This window comes from Drosophila eugracilis, unplaced genomic scaffold (genome assembly GCF_018153835.1).
Source record: "Drosophila eugracilis isolate 14026-0451.02 unplaced genomic scaffold, ASM1815383v1 contig_2167, whole genome shotgun sequence".
NCBI lineage: Eukaryota > Metazoa > Arthropoda > Insecta > Diptera > Drosophilidae > Drosophila > Drosophila eugracilis.
In genome coordinates this window covers 1269906-1294388 of record NW_024573052.1, presented here as the reverse complement: position 1 = coordinate 1294388, position 24483 = coordinate 1269906, and the positions used below count along the sequence as shown (strand labels likewise).

The window sequence follows — 24483 nt, the reverse complement described above, 5'->3', positions numbered from 1 at the left end:
CAACATAAGACTGCTTTATCTCAGCATTTTCTCTTGAACTGCTTGCGTTTTGTGAGATATAGAGGGAAATTTGTTAGTTTGTGAGGTAGTTAATCTGCCAGATACTTTACAAAGTATCTACATGTGGAAATGCTATCTACAGATTACGTATGTTTTATAAAATTTAAAAATGTTTACTATTACACGTCATATTTGCCATTACAAGGTGTAATAAGAAAGGCATTGACGTGTAAACCTGTTTTGACATGCAAATAGAAGTTAAAAAGAAATTTAAAAAATAACTACAGATATATATCTGCAGATATATTTGATGTGGTTTAAGTTTAAAACCCAAGTTCAGAGATTGTTAGATATGGTATAGAATGTAATGAAGTATTGCCATTGAAAAGAAGACCAAGTTTCATATTTATATATCATCCATTTTATTTCATCTAACTTTCATATATAAGTATAAGTGTGTATTGTATGTGTATTCGTTTGCTTTCTTGTTTCTTGTTTAATTAATTACACAGATTGCAGTTACTTTTACTTTTATCTTTGTTCTTGTTCCAGACAATTTTCAAATATTAAGACAGAAGAAAATGGGAAAAATCATAGGAGAGGCAGTGGACTGGTTTAGGTTTTATCTCGCGATATATATATATTTTTTTGAATTTTGATTTGGTATGTACATTTTTTACAAGAAGAAAAATGCAATTATTTAAAAAAAAACAAAAAAAAAAAACTTACTAAATTTACGTGGCAAAAAAAAAGGGTCTTAAACCATAAAAAGCCTTGTTTTTAGAATGGACAACTAAATTAAATCACATTTAGCATATTTTAAAAATTTTGCAAGTCGTTGCAGCTGTTTTTACGCGCTAATGTCTTGTGTTTCCTTTTTCGTTCTTTGTTTCATTTATATTTGTAATAATTTAATATTTACACTAAAAAAAATTAGAGAATATATGTTATTATTATTATATAGATTAATTACGTGTGCTTCTTAGGTGTATGAAAAAAAATGTTTTTGTTTGTTGGCTTTAAGTTTAAGTTTAAGTTTAGGTTTTCCGTTTCCGTTTCCGTTTCCGTTTCTGATTTCTCTTTTTGTTATGAATGTAATGCCATTAATTAATAAGATCTTTATACTGGGCTGCATCATCCCGGGTGTATTTGCATTCAAAGACCAAGAAACTAGTTAAATAATCTTGTTTGGAAAACCTTATGAATACACCACCTTACACCCTCCAACCTACAGCCCACTATCCACACCCCACACCCCATACCCCACACCCAGTGTAAAAAGCTCATTGGTGTGTGCTTAGAAATGGTTCATTGCATTTAGCCGGATGTCCTGTAGATTTATCGTTGTCCTTAGAACAACACATCGATGTGCATGTTTCATCTGGGTCCGTGATGGGCCTGCTCCTGCTTGACTTTCAGCAGGAGCTGCTCCTGCAGACGCACCTCCTCGTCATGGTCGTCGCAAATATCGATCTCGGGATCCGCATCCGGATCACCTTCGTTGTCATTGTCCACTGGCTCTACCTCCTCTTCCACCTCACAGTCCTTGTCCAAATCCATGTCCTCGATATCGTCCTGTTCCTCCTCCGCCTCCGATTCGGCAATGGTCACGGCTGACGATGCGGAGGCAACGGCCACAGCTGCAGCGGCTGCTGCATTCCTCGCATTTGCTGCTGCAGCAACGGCAGCTGCGGCTGCGGCAGCAGCTACGGCGGCCTCGGCATAGCCTGCGGCATTGTGATGGTGCATGTGATGGACCTGATGGTGCTGGTGGTGGTGGTGCTGTTGCTGAGCCTGTTGCTGCTGTTGTTGCTGCTGCTGCAGTTGCTGCAGATGGTGTAGGTGCTGCTGCTGGTTGTAAGGGTGATGGGCCGGCGGCCCAGTTGATCCTGCTCCAGATCCCGAACCGGTCACTTGCTGCTGCTGCAAGGAGGCCTCGCCGCCGTGCAAGTGGTGCTGCTGGTGATGCAACAGCATGTGGGCGTGCGCCTGCGCCTGGGCATGAACATGGGCATGATGATGCCCCTTGTGGTGGTGGTGATGGTGATGACCCTTTCCTCCAGCGGAACCCGCCGCCGGCGGTGGAGCGTCGAAGAGTAGGCGCGAGATCGAGAAACTGGAGATCGGTGAGTTGTGGGTGCTGCCGGCGGAGTAGCTGGTGTTTGTGTCATCCGAGGTCGGCGTCTCCCGGTCACTTTCGTCGCTCTTGAGCAGCTCAGCGGCCTCCAGGGACTTCTTGTGCATGCCCAGCAGCCATGGTGCCACAGATTCGTCCTCTTTGGCCGACTTGATGATGGTCTCCGGCAGGGGTAGCGAGTGCCTCACCATAGCTCCATACAGTCCGTACTCCGCCATTTTCGTGCTGTGACCCCAGCACTTCTCCGTCTTGCGCCACTTGGCCCGTCGATTCTGGTACCAAACCTGCAGGGTCAAAGAGAATAGAAGAAAGGATTGCTCAAATTAGTGTCTTGCTGGTTACTCAAATAACTTATTATCACTATTTTTGGCCATGCAACTTAATACGCAATTAAACTGTAAAACTGGGTCAGGGTTCTTGGCTTTTAACCCCAAAATAAGCACCAAATTCATTGAGAGGGTTTGCTTCTAGAGCAGCTTTCGGTAGGGGGTAAGTTAATCAGCAAATTAACTAAATAAAAAGAAAGTTACTTACGAAGTAAATCACTTTAAATCAAATTTAAATCAAGTTAAATAAATAAAGAAAGGGACTAGGGGCGATTATCCTGCGAATGTTGGAAGCTAAACAAAGGCGGCGGAAAATCAGAAAATTGAAAGGAGGAGAAACGGCATTCGCCAGGACAATGGCAACCGAAAACTAATTAATTTAACAAGGGAGAGATTCCCCTTTTCCGCCTTTCCCCCTTCTATTTACCCGCCCTTTGACAACAACACTTGTTCGAGTACTTATTAGTAACAACATTAGAATTAACATTAAACATTAACAACAAATGCTGCCAGCCGACAACATTAAACGGTCAATTTTCAATTTTCGCAGACAAGTTTGCGGCCGTTTTTCGCCCCCCCTTGGCCCGTTATCCCTTTTTCCCGGGGGACAACTTAATCTTCTGTTGTGAAAAGTTCAAGTTTTCCCAGGGTTGCTGACGTAGCGACATGTGCCGCAATTCTCCAAGGACCGAAAACGCTTTAAATTCCCCGCCACGCGGCCTCGTCCTGCCTTCTTCATTCCCTTCTAAGTTCTTTATGTTTCGATTTTTGTGTTTTCCATTTTTTATATTCTTGTTTTTTTTTTTTTTGTATCTCATTCGAGTCGGTGTGATGTCAACATTTGCATTTACAGTTGTTTGCCTTGTTTATTGTTGCACTCGAACGGCGGCAGTGGCAGTGGCACGAAAAAAGCAAAGCGAAAACATGGCAAATTAAATCTGCTTGAGTTGACAACACTTAACACCCCCTCGAATCCGCCGCCGCGACAGTTATATATCTATGTATGTATCTATTATAATGCCCAATTCCCGGGGGTGCGACTCTCCTGGGCGGACAAACTCAATCAGTGTTGCTAATGCCATGATAAATGACTTTTTAAAGGACGCCTAAAAAGCCACTAGTGAAATTTTGAAACACTTGTCACCCAAAAAAAAAACGTAATGCTTATTATGGAAATTAGTAGTAATGTTTTTAATGTATTTTTAATATTTAATATTGTATTTTAAAGCCTAAAGAATGTTTTGATATATTGAAAATATGATATAATCTTTTGGTTAATTTAAAAATAAGGTTTTCCTTATTTTTAAACTTTTAAAATTGTTTCGGTTTCGCAAGGGTTGCTCGTTGGCTGTGAAAAAGTGTGAAACGAGAGCGCAAATAGCAATTTGTTAAACGCTTTCGTTGCACAGCCATAACCTCTTTTGTTTAAATGTTAATTACATAATTATGCATAATCATTTTTAATTCCGTTTTTTGCCTTTCTGCCGCTGGCCGTGTGCGTTAATATTAACAGCTCATTAAAAGCGCAGGAGAAAAGAAAACGCCGCCCAAGTGTATAATGAATGCAAGGAGCAACGGAATTATGCAAAAACTAAATCGCAATTCGCATTTTGCAAACTGCAATCTGCAATTGTTGCGTTTTATTGCAGTATTAAATATCCACTTAAATAGGTGTTAAAAGCAGCTTTGATTTTGTGTGTGCAATTCATTTGCATTTCTGCAAGATTATGCATTTGCCTAACAATTTCACAACAATTATGCCTTGGAAATAGTTTTCCTATGACGTAACCGTATTAAATGTTCTCTCTTTTACTTAATTTTGTTTAGTTTTACAAATCGATTTGCAAACAAACGAAATCCATCCGATTGAGGCTGGATTTTCTACAAATTCATTGATTATCTTCAACTTCTTTCGATCTCTGGTCCCTATCTCGTCTCATTTACAGTTATTACAATGCTGACGTCCAACGTTACACCTACACATTCAAATCCTAGGCAATTAACAGCAGCTTAACAGAGTAGCGGGATCTAATACTCGCGGCCCGTGCCTGTTCCTCTCCTTCTCGCTGAGCTTGAAACAGTCCAAGCTGTTCTTCGGTTGAAGCAGGATCGGAAGTCTCTTGCTCATTTTTTTTTTCTGTTTTTTCTTTTTTTCTTTGAAGTGCAAGTGCAGTTTCTTTTGTCTTTCGCAAAACGCGATTGAAAGTGGTAATTTCATTGCAATTTGTAAAATCCGCACATGCGGTGGAGTGCATTTTCATTTTTGTGCAGTTAATGCTATTTGCATTGTTTTAAATCGCGAAAGTGTTCTTTTTTTTTTTTTTAAAGGAACTGTTCTTTGTTTTTGCCTTTTTCTTTCTTTGTTCTCGCGTGTGTGTTTTATGTGTGTTTGCTGAAATTAGCACAAAAAATCGCGGGCGATGTAAACGGCAAAGGAGAAGAGCAAAAGAAATTGAAAAATTGGCGGACAATGCAGCTCATAGCTTCGTCGCTGTCGCTCCTTCAACAGGTGACAAAAATGTCAAATTGGCTTTTCTTAAAATGTAAATTTGTGTTAAATTTCGATGCTGATAATGTGATTATATTAAAATACATGTTTAAATTCATTTGAGGATTCGAAAAATGTGTAACAATCTTTTGGTAAGCTAAACTTAAATTAAATCTTATTTCTGTTTCGACGCTTTTGTCGCCTGCTCGCTGACTTTTGGCAACAGTTACTCTTTGGCAACTTCCAAAACCAACGGAAAGCCAGAAGCGCTTGCTTAAAGTCAATAAGAGTGAGCGGGAAGGCAGCAGAGAGAGAGAGAGAGGCTGAAAAACATGTTTGGCCATGTTTCTTGTATTTCGTTTTAAGGGGGAAATTTATGCAAAACCAAAAAAAAAAAAAGACGGGGAAGAATTTCAGTAAAACACACACATAATACGCGAAATGCACGCAAAATGGAATGCAATTAAAAACGGCAGGCAAAAAACATACAAAAAGTGAGAGAGTGAGAAAGAGCGAACTTTGAATGGTGGCTTCGATATTTGTCGTTGTTTTTGCGAATTTGCATGGCCGCCGTTTCTCACTCTTTCCTCCTCTTTCCGCTTCATCTTTCGCCGCCCTCCCCTTTCCCATGCCATTCTTATAGTGCTGCTAATGATTGCCTCTCCTCCTTGCCTCCTCATCCCCGCTCTTTCACCACTCTTTCTCCTCTTTTCCAGCTGTGCGCCATATTTGCACTTAATTGAAGTGTATTTGCATGTGTGTGAGTGTTTTGGTTTTATATTTACTGCAGCTCGTCTTCTTCTTCTTTTCTGCCCCGACTGTCGGCTTTTTTGTTCTTGTTCTTGTTTTTGCTGTTCTTGTTGTTGTTGTTGCTGTTTCTGTTTTGCCTTTCAGCCAATTGTGCTTGTTAATTTGATTTTCGCACACAAATGCAAAAAGCAAGATGCACTCAAGCCCACACACTCACACAGGCCATGCATTTGCTGTGGCGCCATCTTGCGGCTTTTCAAGTGGGTAATGGAATAACGGGAGTTAAGAAACGTGGGGTTGATTTATTAGGCGGATGTCCCCAAATACAAAAGTACCATTCAAGTTATAGATCACAAGGCTATAAAGTGCTTTTGATGGTGGAAAATCCATTTACAAGCTTACAGCGAGTTCTTTAACGGTGATTATTATCTTAGCTTTCAATTTCTGATTTAGAAGTAGGGTTAATGTTAATTTTAAATTATATTAAAAGGTGAGGCAAGCTGAAGATCTACTATTACTTTCCCTTTTCTTTACCTTATTCATACGAAAACTTGTCTAATTCTTGTTAAAAGTCGAATTATGAAAACTCCTTTTTCTTCTATAATTTTAATATTAAAAATGTGATAAAAATCCTGCGAGTTTCCCTTGTCATGAATCTGCTCTTAACCCTCTTAATAAGATGATATTGCGGTTTTAATTTGGCCCTATTTACCCCTTAACCCCTTGTGCCTGACTGACTGTTGACTGGTCTCAATTTCTATTATGTATAATTTGCAATTTCGAAGCTCGCACCTCGTTGTCGGCTATAGTATCGAAGTTTTTGTGAATATATTTTTTTGGAGTGTCGGCGAGTGCCGCCTGCCACGTTTTCTTACTTCATTCCGTTTCCGTTTTTTGTTTCGCTACTTGGACGTTGTTGCAATTGCAATTGTGTGCACTCGTAATTACGTAATCAGCGAGGCCTCATTACGTGTGGCAACACTTGCAAAGTGCCATTTGCACTCCCCATTTTTAAATTTCTTTCCTTGGGGGAGCCCACGAAACTCGAAACACGAAACACTCGCCTCGAATCGAAGCCGCCTTTGATTGCAATCTTTCCGAGGGCGGGTTAAAGAAAACGCCATAAAATGGCCATAAAAATGGCAGAAGAAAGCTCGATTCTGCAGTGCTACGTGACAGCCACCGTGATAGACCCCCCCCCCCGATACACCTATTGCCCCATTGGAAAGGTGTCTCGTCCAGAACCGCAGCACAAAATGGAGAATCCTTGATTTACTCAGAGGCAGTAAAAAGAAAACCGTAAACAAGAAGGTTATAAAGCCAAGAAAATCAATTTCCAACTCAAAATAGATAATACTAAGGATATATGGTTAATTATAATATTTAAGATGTAAGATATCCCAATCTAGAGGACTCCTCACCTGAATGCGATCCTCGGCCAGGCCAGTTTTCATGGACAGCAGCTCCCGGGCACTGACGTCCGGATAGTGGGCCTCCTTGAAGGCCTTCTCCAGCTCCTCCAGCTGGCTGCTGGTGAAGATCGTCCTGCCATGTCGTCGCTTGTTTTTCTTCTTACCGCCAGGACCTGTACCGCCAGGTCCCACCAGAACATCAGCACCATGGGCGGCCAGCAAGCTATTGGGATTACCACCAGCTCCGCCGGCGGCTCCCAGAAACGCTTCGGCATGATGGGCGTGTGCATGGGCATGGGCGGCATGGGCTGCATGAGCGGCATGGGCGTGGACATGGGCATGGGCGTGTGCCTGGGCGTGGGCGTGGTGTGCGTGATGGGCGGCGGCGGCGGCAGCGGCATGATGATGAGCGGCGGCCGCAGCAGCCGCTGCATGTTGATGGGCGGCCAGAGCGGCCGAGTGATGTGAACCAGCGGGCGACGAGCGGTTGCCAGAGCTTCCGGCATTGCCAGTTGATGTGGAGGATCCGCTGCCGGAAGTTCCAGATGACTCCCCGGATCCACTGACTCCAGCTCCACCACCGGAACCACCATTACTGGCCGTTGGCGAGCCCAAATGACCCAAGCCATTGGAGATCTGGTTAGCGCCTCCCGATCCCGATCCTCCCGAGCCAGATCCCGACCCTCCAGAGCCATTGCCCGAAGAACTGCTGTTCTTACTGGGCGACTGCTCATCACCACTGGCATTGGCCAGGCTGCTGGCGTACTCCTGACCACGGGCGACAGCTTGTTCTGCGGAGGAAAGAATGGTTGTATATCAGAACTTGGGCAAATCTTAAGTTTTCAAGATAGATTCCAGTGTAGGAAAGCTCTTCATGGGTAAATAAGATGTGATTACGTTTTTTTGATATCTGTAATCATATTTCCTAGAACCTTTCCTTTCCTTTCAACCCCTTCCCAGGGACGGACCAGTGTCGTCTCTTCTGCCTGAATTCCTGGCGCTTGCTGAACACATGTCGTAGGATGTAGCCCCCGATTCCGTGGCGAGAAAGAAAAGAAAACCCTGGCCGAGAAGTAAAACCAAAACCATAATCAAAACCAAAACCAAAACCCAATCCCTGTGGCAAATCCTATTTCCTTTAAACGGCAGACAATGGCGGGCAGATATTCGAGAAGTCGATTTTTCGCACACGATAAAGCGGCAGCTGGAAAATCGCTTCATGCCCATTCAAACTCAACTCAACGACGAGGACGTGTCGCGTAGATTTTGACAAGTTGCCTGGATTCTTATTCAAATGTCAGCGAAGGGTTAACCCTGTGTGTTTGCGTTTGCACCTTCCTAGAAAATCGACAAAATAGCAGCACACCCTCAGCTGGCAAATATTTTCTTGGCCCATAGCACAGGGCTCTTGAAGGAGGAGAGCAAATCGAAGGAAAAAGAAAGGGAAATGGAGGAAAGAGGACGACGAATGGTTTCGTGTACCGGCTTTGTTTTGACAATTAGGGTGTTAGGGTGTTAAGTGGTTTAGCCCTTTTTTCGGTCTCAAATTAAACGCGAATCGGCTTAGGCGTGTTCTGCAGGGCGTTCTATTGTGATTGCTGGAAAGAGCTCTCAGATCTTTAAGGATATTAATAGTGATAATGATGAAAGGTATATCCTTTCTTCACTGCGCTTCCGGCCACTTAATTTGACCAATCTGCTAATGGACGATAGTCTTCTGGAGATAATTGAATGAAGATTAATGAAAATTTCAGGTGGTATTTTATCATATTCTTTGTTAGTTAGTCAAGTTGTTAGAAGTCTAAGAATCCTAGAAGCTCTAGAACTAATATTTTTCTAGTAGAAAACTATAAAGAACCGTTCAACTTTTCATCAAATTAGGCAGCAATTTGGACTTGACTCTACCGCCCAGGGCATGCCCCCCCATTCAGGTCTCTATAAATATTCGGAGCGGTGGTTTTATTGCCTGGCTACTTTGGTGGCACAATTAGACACACATCAATTAGCAATTAGCTGGTCAGCGGACGACAGCTGACCAGCCCTCCACTATATCCCCTATATACGTACAGCAGATATAGCATATACAGATCGAAACCAAAGTCAGACCCTCGCAGAAATGCTTAAAAGCACTCGCACACCTATAAATAGCCATCATAATGATACATCTATATATATAAATGTGTATGTGTGAGCATGTAGGAGAGGGCGATGAGTGGTCAGCCACTTTGGCCAGCTATCAATGTCGTTTGCACTGAGAGAAAAGGCTGCCAGCTATTCCGAAAAGTCAAGTTTAAGTTAAATTTAATATGTTTCTAAGTAAGACTAAGAGGAAAATATTCATCAATATAGATATAGATATAGGCATTATTTTTTATAATGAAAATGTATTGCTGCTTTATCTAGGTTCACATTTTTCTCTCAGTGTTCAGCCCGGTCTGGTCCAGCTCACTTATTTTCCGTCGAGTTCAGTTCAGCTCCGTTCGGTTCGTCAACTAATTTAATTTGCCACTCGGGTAAGTCAATCGGGGCATGAGTTGCTTGATTTTCTGTTTTCTGTCATGCGATATTTTGTGCCCTAAACCTCCTCTCTCGGCCTACCCCCGCCCCCTCTTTTGCCATTTGCCATTTTCCTTATCCATTTCCATTTTCATTCCCATTTTGCCGGCTCTTTTCCTGGCTCGTTTTCCGCCTAAATTCATTTGATATGTACTCGTAGTTCTTTTCCTTGGTTTTTTCTGGTTTTTGTGGTGAGTGTGTGGGTGGGGAAGGAGCAAGCATAGAGTGAAATGTATACGGCAAGGGGACTCCTTTGTGTCCTGCCCCTTTGGACGTGGATCCTTTTGGGCCCCTTTGTGCCTCGATTAATTGTTCAATTAAGCAATATTTTGATCGAATGGCTTTTGTTCTCTGCGGCATTCCATGAATTTCATTAACTGCCCAGCGAAGCGGCCACCGTGAAATGCCAATTTATTGGGCTCATAATTTAGTTACCTACCTTTTCGGTAATCTATACTTAATTGGTATAACTAGTAGATTAATTAATATAGCAGCTTCATTAGTAGTTTTCCCTTTAACTTTCCTACTTTATTGCTTAAGTTTCTGGCAGAAAATTTGTGCTCTTTCGAATAGCCTATCCCATCGAGCGAAAGGGATTTATGGACTCCGCGGGAACTCCTCCTGGTAAATGGCAGCCGTCCAAGTAGCAGATCCTCCAAAAGGACCCCCCGCCATCCGCCACAGACGAAATGTAAAATTACCAATAAACTCAAATTGAAATTGCCAGACATATTAATAAAAGCCCACCAACCACCGCCATTGAGAGGCACCACCGTTCGCCATTGGCATCAGCAGTGGATTGGAGTGGAGTGGAGTGGATCTATGCCTGTCTTGGGCCGTTTCCTAATGCGGCTACACTGGGCTAAAAAGGGGGATGTATGCAGGATATATCTATAACAACTTTTATAGGAAAAATATCCCATCTTAGAATGCAAACTAAAAGCGTTTTTTTTTTTGCATTAGAAAAGAGTTTTATTGGGCATAGTATACCTGCCCTTTCTGCTTTCAAATGCAAATAGCTTACCTTTCAGGTAAGCAATTTCTTACAGTGCATCGTTGCGTAGTAGCTGAACGATTTAGTGGATGGGCCACATGGGTGCCACCAGGCCATAGAAGCAGTAGATGCGGCCAAGGGAAACCGACGCCCCGTTTACAAGCGATTTATATTTTCCTCCTCCCTTATTTAAGTACTCTAGCAGAGGAAGATATATATATTCCTGATCAGCATCAACCTCCTAAGGAAATAAACCTTTTTTTCTATATAAGATATGCAGTAGACTTCTGCTACTTTCTTAGATGACAAGAATTGGGCTTCAGTCTTAGAAAAAACCTGAGAGGAAAGTCTGTTTATATGGAATTAGATATATAGCCTTGTAAATCTATGACAAACAAAGGGTATCTAAACTTCGACTTCTGCCCAGAATCGCCTTCTTTTCTCGCGTTTTTTTTTCACTTAATTTTATTTCCACTGTAGCGGGAAAAAACGAGGAAAATTTCTGTTGACAGGAAATACACTCGAAATTGGCAATTTTGCATTTACGTTAATAATACTCAAGCGTATTTACTACTTACACTTTTCCAAGGAGGAGAGGCGGCTGTCTAGGCGAAAACTGGGTGGGTTTTCCTTTTCTTTTCGTCCCCCTACCCCTCCCCCTACTACTACTCTACCATAAAAAAAAAATAAAAGAAAAAAAGAAAACTGAGAAACGTATTTATTTGCGCCAAGGCAACATTGCCCCATTGGGTGGATTTTCTGGGGGTACCTTCAGGGGGATGAAGCTACTGGGGGTTGGCTTCTCTCGTCTGGGCCGAAAGACGCCCGACGAGGGCTAAGTATAGCTGAGCCAATATGACGCGCAATTATTTGTAATGGAGACGTAAATAAGTTGAAGAAGCAAAGTGGTAAAAGAAAAATGGCAAGGCAAGTGGGTGGCAAGATGGTGGGATGGTGGGATGGTGGGGGTTCTGCCTTCGCTGGCTGCCTTTTCACCCAACTTGTTAGTTGTTACACAACCGAGGGACTTGCTTTTTGTTTTTGGGGTTGCGTTTTCGGCTTGTCTCCCAGTTTTCTGGGTGGTTGTTTGTGTCGCTGCGGGGCAAAGTGAAATTTTCGAAGTTGGGCGGTGGGTGGTGGGGTGGAGGGGGTTTTTTAGAGGTTTTTAGAGGATTTTTTGGAAGGGCGGATGGAGTGTGGGTGGCTGGACGTCCCGCAGTTAGCTCGTTAACTCGATTTGCGCTCGCATTTTGCTTTGTTGCCGTTCCTATTGCCTTTGCTGTTGTAATAAATACGAAAAGGCGTTGTTTTTCCAAGATGGCGGACTAATGTGTGTGCGTGTGTATGTGTGTGGAAGCGGGACAGATACATTGGGTGCGTGAAAGAGAGAGTTTTCACTTGAAGTCTAACTAATGGTAGTAGAAGCAATTTGCATGGCGAAAAAGTCGGTTTTTGGTTTAGTTTAGATCAGATTGAGACTAAATATAGTTGGAAAAATCATTTCTTTGACCAATAAGTGCTAGTTTTTCCAGGATTTTCCTTCTCAAGAATGTTTTAAACATCTTTTTTTTACTAACTTTAGACTCTTACTGCATCCTTAGACCTACCTAGACTCCTTTTCCTTGTGAAAACTCAAACAAAAACATTGCCAGGGAGCAGTGCCAGGGGAAAAGCAACAATCAGACAATGACAATTGAACAGAGAAAGAAAAGCGCTGTGAGAAAAGTGGGTTGCCAAGGGGGGCCGCGGGCTTTTCCCGGCTTTGGTTTTGTGTTACGCTTATTTTCCAATTTCGCTGGTGTTTTCTTCTCGGTGTCTTTTTTTTTTTATTTTTTTATTTTTTTATTCGCAGATTTGCAGCCATTGATTTTCCGAGCTGTGCTTAAATTTGCTTACTCGCCTTGAAAAACCCCGCCCTTGGCATTCCCCCCCCAAAAACCCCCACCCAACCACTTGACGCATTGTTGCTGTGTATTGTATTTCGATTTTCAAGCTGATTTTCTGCCTTTTTCCCTGTTGTTGTTTAGCCGTGTTTTCCTTTGCTTTTTCCCCCTGCTTTTTTGTTTGTTTGAAAGCTTTCCGCTTCTGTTTTTCCATCCATTCGGCAGAGGAGCAGTGAAGCTTGAATGAAATAATTGGGTAGTTAGTGCGATTTTCCTTTCCTTTCGCGGCGGGCCCCTCGAAAAGCGCTTCTGCCGTCTCGCTTTGCATTCTTCCGCCTTTAATTTATTTATACGCCCGACACTTGAGTGGGCCAGGCAGCTTTTCTTAGCTTTTCTCAGGTCTTCTTAGCTCTTCCCTCCGCCGCTGCTGCGCACAAACAATTTCCACCTCCCCCCCCTTCCACATTTTCACCTTATAATTAGACATTATTTCGCGTTCAGTTGGGTTCTGTAGTTGGCAAAGTGGACGTGGCTCGAATAGGTGGCTATTAGCTAATGAAATTCCGCCAGACATATGTATGTTCTATATAGCGGGTGAGGTTGAGAATGTCCTCTAGCAGGAACTAGACTTACATAATCCTTGTCCCGAAAATGTGTATCCCAAAGGTCTTGGCATATCTGTTACCTTTTCAGCCATTTCCCAGGTTGAGGCAATGAATACCAATAACCGTTCTGTCCGCAGCCAAATTATTGGTACCATTTTTGGTATCACCCTTAGCCGCTCCCTGCCTTTTTGGCCAGCAAACAAGTTGCGAATCAGAAAGCAAGCCAAATTGTATGTTTCACTTTTGTAAAATTCATTTGACCATAAAAACGGGCAGCGGGCACAGAGCACAGTTAGGTGTTGAGGACTTTGGGACGCCACCAGCCTCGCCTTGCCTCAATTTGGGGCACCACCTTTCAGTCAGAGGGGTTTAGGGGGCTGGGGGCTGGGGGCGAGAACGTTGTTCCATTTAAATGGGCAACTAACTCGAAACCGGGCCGAAACCAAACAGTCAAACAGGCAAACGACCAACAACCCTTTTGCGGTCTGTCCATTTCGGCTGCTAACGTTTTACAACACTGTAAATGCTGTGCGGAAATAGCGGTAAATATAAAAACACACATTTACACACACAGTCACCGGCACAGGCACACTCACATAAACGACAGCCTGGCAGGCAGCAGGGTGTTAAAATGCCTGTTCGTGTGTGCTCAAATATTTATTAACCCATCAACACATGCGGAAGTTTTTCCGGCCGTTTCGTTACAAACACATATAACAGCCAAAAACTTCAGGCCACCCCTTACCCCTTACCCCTCACCCCTTTTCCCCTGTTTACATACGTGTCTTAGTGTGTGTGTTTTTTCGGTGGTAACAAATTCGTGTAGCGTTGCAAATTGCTGTCAACAGGGAAATTAATAAAAAGTCAAACGCCTTTTAAAGGCAAAACGAAACAAGCAGCCACCCACCCAACATCCACCGCCACCCCCTCGTGAAATGGGTGTTAAGATCGGCAAATAAAATAAGACCCTTGGCTAGGGCAACTCTTGGGCTCTTTCAGGAGGCCATAAAATGGATTAACACATTTAATATTCAATTTTCGCCACACGCAACGCTCTAAAAAGCCGCAATGATAGGAAGGTCTTCCTAGAGCAGCTCTCTCTCTCTGCCTGTGCTTTTGGCCATTTGATTCGATTAACGGCAATTAGAGTGACGAAAATTGTTAGGGTAATTGCCAGCGATGATGGGAAATCAAATGGATTTCCTCTGGCTAGTCTAGAGGCTGATTGAAAGATCGTCGTAAGTCATACTTTAAATAGGAAGTTTAGATACAGAAATTATAGATTTCCTCTTCAATAGATTCTTCTCATACTCATCAATGGCTTTCCCAGGGATCTTAACTCTAATATCGAAGATTTCCCATCATCTCTCTCTCTTATTAACCTACTCTTCTTAGCTGGATTTTCTGCATTTTGGCAAATGCATCTCCCACACTGACTGACTGGCTGAATGGAAAAATTGTCCATCATGTTCCTTCGCTGGCCATGCAACTTTTTCCCCAAAGGCCACTTGGCCCCAAATCCTGACTGCCGAATGCTGTTGGCCCTCTGAGGGGCTTAACTGCAAAATCATGCAGAAAATGTTCAAACTCAGGAGGGAAGGGGCGAAAGAGGAGATTCGGATTGGGCTTAAACTGGCGAACAAAGCCACTTAACTGATGCGCTGACTAGCCTTGTAGGTTTATATAGTTTGTGGCTGGTAGTTGGTAGTTGGTAGTTGGCGGACTCTAGTCTTCGGCTCCATCTCGGACCCTGAGAGCCAAAAGGCTGGAAAATCTCTTTTTGTGTATTTGTATCTCTGGCTATGTGTTGGTGCAAGTTGTTTACACGCCGCACTCGAGTGCTTCCTAGGAAAATGACGACGACGACTACGACGACGACTGAGACGACTGCGACGACTGCGACTACGACGAGTGCAACTGCAGGCTGAAGTGGAGTGGTCCAGGTTGCATTTGGCTGATCATGCAGCTGGTTAAAAATTTTCAGACGGGGTTGGGGGAGAGGACTGAGCTCCTTTCAATGCCTGCCACTTGTTGTCATCAATTTCTGGCTCTCTGTTTATCTGTTTATCCAGCGGGGCCACTTGCAGTTCGGTTGCACTTCGCTGGAAACAGCATTTTGGGTTGGGAAAGAAAACCCTAAATAGGAAAACCACGCGTATCATCCGTCCATATTTGTTTTCGTTTCGTTTCGTTTCGTTTCGTTGAAACCCAAACTTGAAGTTTTCTAATTAAAAAATTATTAAGAAAATAATAGCTGCTCATTCTCGTTTTTCCATCTAGTTTTCCTTCTCACTTTTTCGGCATACTCATTGTCACATAATTAACACTTGATATAGCAATTTGTGTATGGTTTTTTTTTTTTGGTGGGGGGAATTTTCCCGCAGTTTGAAAGAAATGTGCGAAAAACTATCGAATTTCGTTGGCCCGAAAAGGGGCAGGAAATGTGCAAGGATTTGTATCGGAAGTGCGTACTTGCAGGACTCAATAATATCGCTGAAAATATCTCAAAGACCTCCTGCCTCTCACAAAGATTCTTATCAAGGCTGCTGCTATTTTTTTAGGTTTTTCTTTGTGCGTTTTCTTTTTTCTTTTTTTGTGATTTCTTTGTGGTAATTACGATGTGGCTTTCAAAATTAAGGAGATTGATTTACACGGCCGACAAGGACACGCGTTTCAGGGATTTATTTACAGATTTCCATAATTTATTTTGTATTTATCATGAAGAAACTTCGGAAGAAACTTTCACATTGGCCAAGTTAACTTGTTAATTGCTTAATCAATGGAAATTACTGCTAAACACTCTCCGAAATGCCGTTCATCCGCTGGGAAACCCAATTAGGGAAACCAATTTGTCTGCAATTATTTGTCATTAAGACAAAATCCAGTTTCCAGAGCGAAGGGAAAATGGCCCATGACTAAGGTGGCGCGACAACAATGGCCAAGAAAGAGGCGCTGACAACGAAATGGCTCACAGGCAAGGCGACTCAGCACTCAGCGACAAATGTGTGAAGGAAAATAATACAAAAAAAAATAAAAGAAAACACAAGACAAATATGGGAAAAGAGAAAGAAAAACAGTAACAGTTTGCAGGTTACAAAAGGATAAGAAACATACGCCAAGGATCTTTCGAGTAAATATTTATTAGAGCCGAGCAGGCCGAGATGGCCGAGATGGCTGAGAAGGCCGAGGTGAAAAGAGAGAGCTCCTCAATGGCCACTCAAATTAAGGCTAACAACGTGCAAGTAGCAATTTTGCCCAAGAAAAGAGGAGGAAAACTGAAAGGATGCAGCAGCAGCAGCAGCAGCAGCACACCTCCGCCCTTCGCCCTCCTTTATTTTCTCGATGTTACAGCTGCGGTTAACCACTCGAGTCAATTTATTTTGTACACAATTTGCCTCGAAAAACTAACGCCCCGTGTCCTGCTGATCCAGGATCTGGTAACCAAGAAAGGACACGGCGTTTGTTGCCTTTTTTACAGCTCGGCCCAAGGAGCCTCGGGGTCTCAGGACTAAGGACTCTGGTCTCAGGTCTCAACTTCTGGTGTTGTGCAAACAAAGTGCGAGCGGACCTTCGGCAAATAGACCACGATGGGCATGACTAACAAGAACAAGTTGAGAAGGATATGGCCGGGATGTGTCCAGGATGTGCACGGCGAGAAATTGAATGCAAGTTAGTGAAAGGATTTGGTAGGAAATTGGGTAAAAGTGAAACTTCATATTCTAAATTTGAATTTGATTTCGCTTGTCATTTGATTAGTTGGCCATCTGATATGCTAGTTAGTACAAGCAGTTAAGGAAGCAGCAGAGATTAAGCTAAGTGGAGGGGGATAGAATTTATCATTTTTACAGTTTTCAGTTTTTGGAAAACTCACAAATTGCCGGATTTTCGCGCAGCGCACAGGTGACTAGCACTAGAAGTAGAGCCAGCTAAAGAGGCGACCCCTTTAAAGTGGCTGGCAGCAGCAGCAGTAGCAGCAGCAGCGACAGGAGAGGCAGCTACCGGAAAGGTCAACAATGACGGAATGACAATGACAGAATGCCAGAATGATAGAATGACGGACTGACTGAATGACAAACTGGGAAGCCAAGAAACCACACAAAGCCACAGCGGAATGACAAATAAACAGATGTAAAGTGTGAAAATTTAACAAATTAAGTGCGTGTAACTCTCGGATACAATAGCAACAGCTATGAGAGAGTGCTGTGTGTGTGTGGGTGTGGAAAATGTGCGGAAAACAGGAGATGGGCAATTCAGGTGAAAATTGTGCGGAGGCGCGGCCATTCGGACTGAGAAAATGAGTTCTGCTGCTTAAGAAGGCAAGACATGTGTGAGAGTTGTAGATCTGCAATAATAAGCCAGCAAAGTAAACAAAATGATTTTGAATTAAAGGAAAATTAAGGGAAAATTAAGACAAAATATTAGAAATGCAATCACAAAGTTGAAATTTCCATGTTAGATAGAAGATTTTGTGATTTTAAGAGGTGAAAATCAAGATAAAATCTTGGAAATAAAATCAGAAGTTGAAAATTTGTATAAAGAAAATAATATTTTGGGCAAATGGGTTAGCCATTTGTAAAGGCTAACTAATAAAGAAGATTTCCCTTGAGTTACTGTTAACCAATGCTTAGTTACTAACTAGTTATAGTTAGGACTTTCCTTCAGGCCATAGCCACCCATTCCCTGCCGCTTTAATCTCCCTCTCAATGAAGCTCCACTGGCTATCGCATTTTAATGGCTGCTCGTGCCAACTGGAGTTTGCTAATTTCACTGAAAATTATGCGCTTAATTAGCGATACACACACACACATCCAGCCTCACACACATACAGAGATAGAGAGAGAGACAGAGACCGACCGAAATCGTGCCTCGAGTGAAGTGTGTGTGAGATTTCACACTTTGCTGACAGGACGGCTGCCGCTCACTCACTGCCACGCCCCTACCCTCTAAGCCTCCCTCATTTCAGTGTGTGCACTTGGAGAAATAATTATTAATATTATTGGGAAATTTATAAGCTTTTTTATGGGATTTTTAAGAGCTAAATTGGGGTGGAAAATGATAGTTAGGAAATCTCGCATAAGGTTTAAGTGGGATCAAAAACCTTTATGGTTAAGACAAGTAACTAAAGATTAAAATAGATCACTAGTTCTAGCTTAATCAGAGGTTAAGAAGTGGAGGTTGCCCTCCCCCAGACCTTATATTGCTTATTCCCAAGAAATCTTTACCCTTTAAGCGCTCAACCTTTAAGCTTCTCTTTTCTCCGAGTGCACGAGTGTTATTAATAAGCTCGGACCCCGTTACCTCTCCCCTTGCCCGCATCGCCGCCCTTTGTCCTGTGCTTAATCGTGTCGTTTCATTGTTTTAACTCCGATTGAGGACGCAACTCGATTGCCAACCCCTTTGAGCTTATTAGTTGCGCCTACGGGTGGGCCAAGGGACGCCAGAGGGCGAAGGACCCAGAAGCTCGGAACTTGAAATGCAGGAGACAGATGCGGTTGCCACTTGGCTGCACCCGTACAGCAGCAGATGCAACAGAGTGCTCAAAAGCTTATACATGTAAGGCTCCTTGCCCCGATCTCCCCCTAATTAGCCAACCTCTCACCGCTTTTGTAGCCCAATTGCAGGTAAAATATGTTTTTTTTTTGCTTGATTATTGTTGGTAACAAAGGCTAAGTCTAGGGAGGGCTGTCTTGGACAACAAACAAATAGCAAACGATTTGGGAATATCATTTTAATATTGGAAGCAAAGAGAAAAGAAGAAGCTTGGTTATGGTCAAAACCCTAGTAAGGAGAGTGTGAAAATCTTAAGTTGAACTCTTAGAAAGAAGATCAGTTAATTAGTTAATTTAGATTATGTGTTAACGCAGAGGTTTATCACGAAGTCATTTAAATAGGTTTTTTAATGATAAAACACAGAACCTAAAAGGAAAAACCTTTCTAAGCATGGAATTTAAGAACAAAGACCACGGAAACTACAGAACTTTCTCCTTTATTCGAAGATATTAACCTCCACTAAGAAGTAAAAGAAGATCTAACTTCTGTGTTGAAAGAAGCTAAAAGCAAAGTCAACCCTTGCCATAAAACCGATCTCTATATCTCATTATCAGTTTTAAAGTTCTTAAAATAAACTTTAGCTAACGGTATACATATATATCGGATATCTCAGACCCTACAGATCGTAATTCCCTTGTTCAGAACCCAAACTCACCTGCAAACTGGGCGCCAAAGTGTTGCTGGAAGTGGCCACGGAACTCGTGTGGTGTACTGAAGCCGGGCGGCAGGAATCCCCGGAGATAGGCGGCCGCCGCCAGGGTGGTCATATGATGGTGATGGGCTGCAGCCGCATTCCCAGGATCCGCTGCAGCAGCATAGCCGGCGGCGGCATAGAAGTTGGCCGGATTGAAGACGGGCAATTGGCAGTGGGCGGCCGCCGCTGCTGCAGCGGCTGCAGCTGCTGACAATCTGGAGACATCGGGCGATATGGAACGAGAGTCCCGGAGATTGTCCAAAGCCTGCTGTTGCTGCTGCTGTTGTTGTTGTTGTTGCTGCTGCTGCTGGAGCTGCTGTTGTTGTTGTTGCTGCTGCTGCTGTTGTTGTCCGGCGGATAGCGAGCCATTGGCGGGCGTATTCGCGGTGGGCGGTGGAGTGGCAGCCGGCGAGGGAGGCGCCTCCGAGGGCGTGGCACTGGCACTATTCTGCTGCTGATAGGCGCCCAGGCCCAAGATCTCCTGAATGGCAAAGGGCGTTCGCATCTTGGTGGCCTGCATTTTTGCCGTCGGTACTTTAGCACTTTGAACTTATCGTTTGGGTTCTTAGTTTGTTTTTCGTTTTCGTTTTCGTTTTTGATTTCGTTTTTGGTTTTCGTTGAGTGAAAAGTTGGGTTTCCCAAGTTTCTATTTATTGCACACTTTCATGGCGACTGGCAGAGACACACGCACACGCATACACAGGAAAAAAAGTTCACTCACGCACTTAGGGTTCAGATATCTGCACACATATATATATACATATATATATATATGTGTTTTTTAGTGGATTTGCTTTTATGTGTGTTTTTTGAGCGCTGGAGCGTTCGGTGCGGCGTTCGAAAACGAACTGAAATTGAAAAGCGAATTGCACGCCAGCAAAAGCGTCGCTTTGAACGTCGCTGTCGGCGCCGACTTCGCTGCTAGCTTCGCTGCCGGCGTCTGTGCTCGCTCCCACACACGCTGGCCAACGTGCAGCGCCATCTTTGCGGGCGTAAACAGGATGGCAATAGTAGTGTCATACTGTTGTCTCACTCAGTTATTCGCCTTTGCCCCCTGAGACTTCCAATGCTGAGGGGTTAACTTCGTTCTTGCCTTGTCTTGCTTGTGGTTCGCCTATGGCTGCCTCTCTTTCCGCCCTGGAAGTAGGCACACGGACACTGTAAGCACTGTCCATGTGAGCTGTAGTGGTGTGCGTGGTAATTACACGGCAGTTCATTTCGCTCTCAGGTTTTTGGGTCTTTCGATTTCAGTTTGTTTTGCGACGCCAATGATGCTATATGTCCCTGTATATATGTACATAACTGTATTTGTTTATCTGTGTGCGAGTGAGAGAGTGCGTGTGCAATTGGAATTATCTTTTTGTTGTTTTTTGTTGTTGTTGTTCAGTTAATAAAGATTAAAGTTAAGATGGGCTAACAGGAATGAGAAGCAATAATATTGATGATTTCTAAAAACGAAAATTCCCAAATAAAAACCCAAAAATTCCCGCCAAAATGTTTGGCTTTTGAGTTGAATTTCTAATGGCCCAATTAGTAACTTTAACTAAACTTAAGTGGCCTGATTTGCTGTTGTTTATGCATTAAAAATGTTAAACCATATTAAGTTATGAAAGTAACTTCCTGCTTAAAAACGTTGATGAAAGTTTTAATTTTTATCTAAAAACCTTTTAAACTCTTTTTGATAAGTTTTTTCTTAATTTTTGTTATTATTTTAAAACCAGATTAGTTTAAAATTTAAGTAAAGAAAAGGGAAATTAATAGCCTAACTATGAAAATCGAATTGGAAACTCACCAAAAATGTCTTCGCTCTCACTTTACACTCACTCATTTTCACAGTATTGGGCCGCTCGCTCTCCCTCTTGATTTTCTCCTCTCTGAACGTTAAGTTTTTCCTGGAAGTTTTAAGTCCCCTGCGCTTTTCCGCCTTTCCGCCTTTCCGCCTTTCCGCTTGCCGCTTTCCACGTTTGTCCCCAAATTGCTGGCATTGTTCAGGCCAAAGTTGGTCATGTTAATTAAGCTTCGCCTCGCTTTCCCTCTGGCCATAGCCATCTCTTTCTTATCGATTAGCTGCGGCTGCATGTCGTACTCTCTTTCCCTGCACTCCCGACTGCAGTTGCAAACATTAATTAGTCGCATTGCATAACAATTGCATAATCAATATGCCATTTCAATTAATTGCTTGGTTAGCAATTAGTCAGCCCACAAAGCCAACCGCCTCCCACATTTTTCCGGGGTCTATCTGTGGGCTAGTTTAAGTAATTAGCACTTAGTAACTGAAAGTACACGGCGAAAAATGTCTAGGATAAAGAGTTATCCTTTGAGAGTTACTTTTAGGTATATAAGTTGAATAGTTTTGGGTTATCTCTTAGTAAATATGTTTAAATTTTTGATTATTTTGGCATCTATAAACTATGTTTAGAAACTTTAACAACTTAAACAGCTGTTAAACAGAAACTAGTAAGAAGATTCCGTATAGCTTCAAGGTTAAACCTTCCATTCTTTAACAGCTTCTTATTGTTAATACTTTTCTTTATGTAATTTATATAATATATCATTCAGGTACTTATAAACATATATACAAGCTCCGTCTTTCATCTCAACTCCTTCCCAGCTGCATTAATAAAACCCATTAAAAGTGACAATTTTGATGGCATTTTTCCGCTTTAATCTTTGCATTTGCAGTCTCAAGTGGCCTTGTAAAGTGGGCCTTGAAAGAAGGAAAGAACTTAAGTTATTTAATATTTTAAAAACAATCAAAATTGAGCCACCATTTATGTAACTATCTTAGAATCGAAAAATATCCATTAAAAACTAGCAAAAAACCTGATATTCCTTTTCCTATCAACCTTTTTCGGCTGTAAGACCCCAATTTCCCCCGTAATTGGTTTGCAGTCTCACATCCGCACAACCTACCCATCTACCCACATGACTTTCCAGCGAAACACAGAAGTGGTCAGGACACAAAAGTTCGATAAAAGGAGTTTCCGTTTCGCATTGTCCTCGAGGACCCGAGCATTATTTCATATTTATAATGTAATCTGCACTTGAGCCTCAAAGAGACGGCGCATAAATCACGAATACAAATGGAGGCGGGCTTGGCGACTATTCTATATACATATATATATTCAGATATATATATATATATGGCATATTCCATATGCAGAACGTCCACTTCATGGGCTAAAAGCCTTTGTGCTCTTTAGGCTTTCTTTTTTTTTTTATATTTAGTATTTTTTCAGCGCCGCCTTTTCTGTTTGATGTTCGACGGCCACTCGAGATGCATTTGGAATAAGTCGTTTTCACATATTCATTTTTCCTTCCAGCGGGTGTGGGCGCTGCAGATCCTTGATGGGAACGGGGGAATGGGAAATTCGCTTCGATTATTGGTTGATTGATCCTTTGATTCCTGCCCCCCACACCCGGACGGACAACCCTCTCTCATTAGGCTAAAAGCCTTCCAAGCTGGCCAACTAATTAACCGAGAAGGTGAAAGGAACATCTGCCAGCGATTGCAGCGCTTTTTGGCTTTTTGTTTTTGCTCACTTGTTTGGGGTCCCCGGGGGAATTGCCGCCTTGCCACCAGTCTCGATTCTCGATATTAACCAGCTAACCCAACCGCATATTAGCCCCCGTGTGGCATTGTTGTTGCTTAGCCAAAAAATAATAATAATAAAAAATGTAAGCTGGGCACAGCCATTTGACTAATGACAAAACCACAATCACTCCGCGGGATTTTTCTTTGTGTTTTGAGAGAGCTTGGGGCAGGGAAAACGATGTCCTTGAAGGCAGAAATGGCGATGTGATTCTGAAAAATACTCAAAGAGGTTTTTGATTTTAGATTTTGCTTTCTTAATTCTTGAATTAAGTTAAGTTTTAAGGCTTCTTTTGTAAACTTCTCTGTGTAGACCTCCTTTGGAGAGTCCTTTGCCCTGTGCTGTGAGCTAAAAAATAAGTTTTAAACTTAAAACCAAATCAAGATTTACCTAAACTTACAGCTAATCAAAGAGAAGGAGCAGAGCTAACGTTGTCCCCTTGAAACACAGACTGTACTTGCTGAATCCTTGTAGCTGCCTGCGTCATAGTATCCTGGCCATTGTTCTGCAGCAGCGACTCCTTTTCGTTGTCCTGGCTGACACGCTCCCAAATGGCGACGTCGCTTCGAGCCACTTGGAAATCGTTAATTTCATAATTACATGTTTCATGCACACGCTACGAACTCCGAACTCCAAAATGGGGAAGTCCGGGTCGCAGAAGCACAAGTATATATATGTGTGTGTGTGTGTGGCTCTGTTTGTGGATGTGTGAGTGGCACATAAGTGGCAGCCAGCCAGAAAGCCAACACCATTTTGGCCATAATTTAGTTTTGCCCGTCCATTAGCAGTTGAGGCCACACGAAGTGGGCGGTTGGGACGGGGCCATTGTTGCAATGCCACTCAGGGGGAAATCAGCACCAGGATTTTGGGTAGGTGACCAGGGGGCAAGCGGAAGGGAGTTAGGGTCGCCTTGTTGAGGACGAAGTGGCCTCGAAGGAGCGGCCACAACGAGGCAGCTACACAGAGAGAAAAGGCAGCCAAATTGTAAAGATCTTTTGAGAATATATCTCTGAAATTTATGTTTCAGGATCATAATTCTATATAGTTTATGATTTTCCAGATTTTTCAGATTTTCCTTTACCAAGACGTTAAAATTGTTACAAATTTGAAGGGAAAACTGCTTTTGAATCTGAAAAATGTCTCGAAATTCGATAATAAATCCCTTTTTCCGAGTGCCTCAGAGTGAGGCAGTGAGGGAGAGAGAGAGAGGGAAGAAGTGTGGTAGAAAGAGGCAGAAACAGGGGCAGCGGCAACAGAAGAAGCGAAAGAAGGACGAGTGGATAATTATTAATAATTATCGCATTGACGTGTTTTCGTTCTCAGTTTTCGTTTTTTTTTCTTCTTCCCTGCGAGGGTGTGTGTGAGTGTGTGAGTGTGTGCGTGTGGTACATATATGTAACAGTGTAAGTGTAAGTGGTTTACATAATTGGTCAACTTCTGCTTTCCCCTTACCCTTACCCCTACCCTTATCCCGCTCCTTGGCCACTTGGCTTGT

The 24483-nt window shown here is 42.7% G+C and overlaps 2 protein-coding genes across 3 annotated transcripts in view; one reads left to right on the top strand and one right to left on the bottom strand.

Moving 5' to 3' along the window:
* Positions 1–386: 386 nt before the first annotated feature.
* On the bottom strand, positions 387–20371 carry LOC108103690 (box A-binding factor). The gene is made up of 3 exons (XM_017209279.2): positions 19357–20371; positions 7123–7904; positions 387–2421 (listed from the first exon to the last, which is right to left on the bottom strand). Exons 1-3 carry the CDS (start codon positions 19913–19915, stop codon positions 1378–1380), a joined length of 2385 nt encoding a protein of 794 aa, XP_017064768.1. The 5' UTR covers positions 19916–20371; the 3' UTR covers positions 387–1377.
* Positions 3654–24483, top strand: part of LOC108103691 (protein bunched, class 2/F/G isoform) — an 87133-nt gene continuing 66303 nt past the window's right edge. Inside the window, exon 1 of one of the 2 annotated variants that reach the window (XM_017209285.2) lies at positions 3654–5103. In XM_017209285.2, coding sequence (XP_017064774.1) covers positions 5086–5103 — 18 coding nt within the window. In that variant the 5' untranslated portion in view covers positions 3654–5085. The remainder of the gene's footprint in view (positions 5104–24483) is intronic. The other variant, XM_017209284.2, reaches the window with a different exon arrangement.

Excerpts from the sequence above, each read along its gene's own strand:
- LOC108103690 (XM_017209279.2), bottom strand. The coding sequence starts at position 19,915 with ATGCAGGCCACCAAGATGCGAACGCCCTTTGCCATTCAGGAGATCTTG. Across the intron at positions 7,905-19,356 it reads CTTTGGCGCCCAGTTTGCAG|AACAAGCTGTCGCCCGTGGT; the intron begins GTGAGTTTGGGT and ends TTTCCTCCGCAG. Across the intron at positions 2,422-7,122 it reads TGGCCGAGGATCGCATTCAG|GTTTGGTACCAGAATCGACG; the intron begins GTGAGGAGTCCT and ends TTGACCCTGCAG.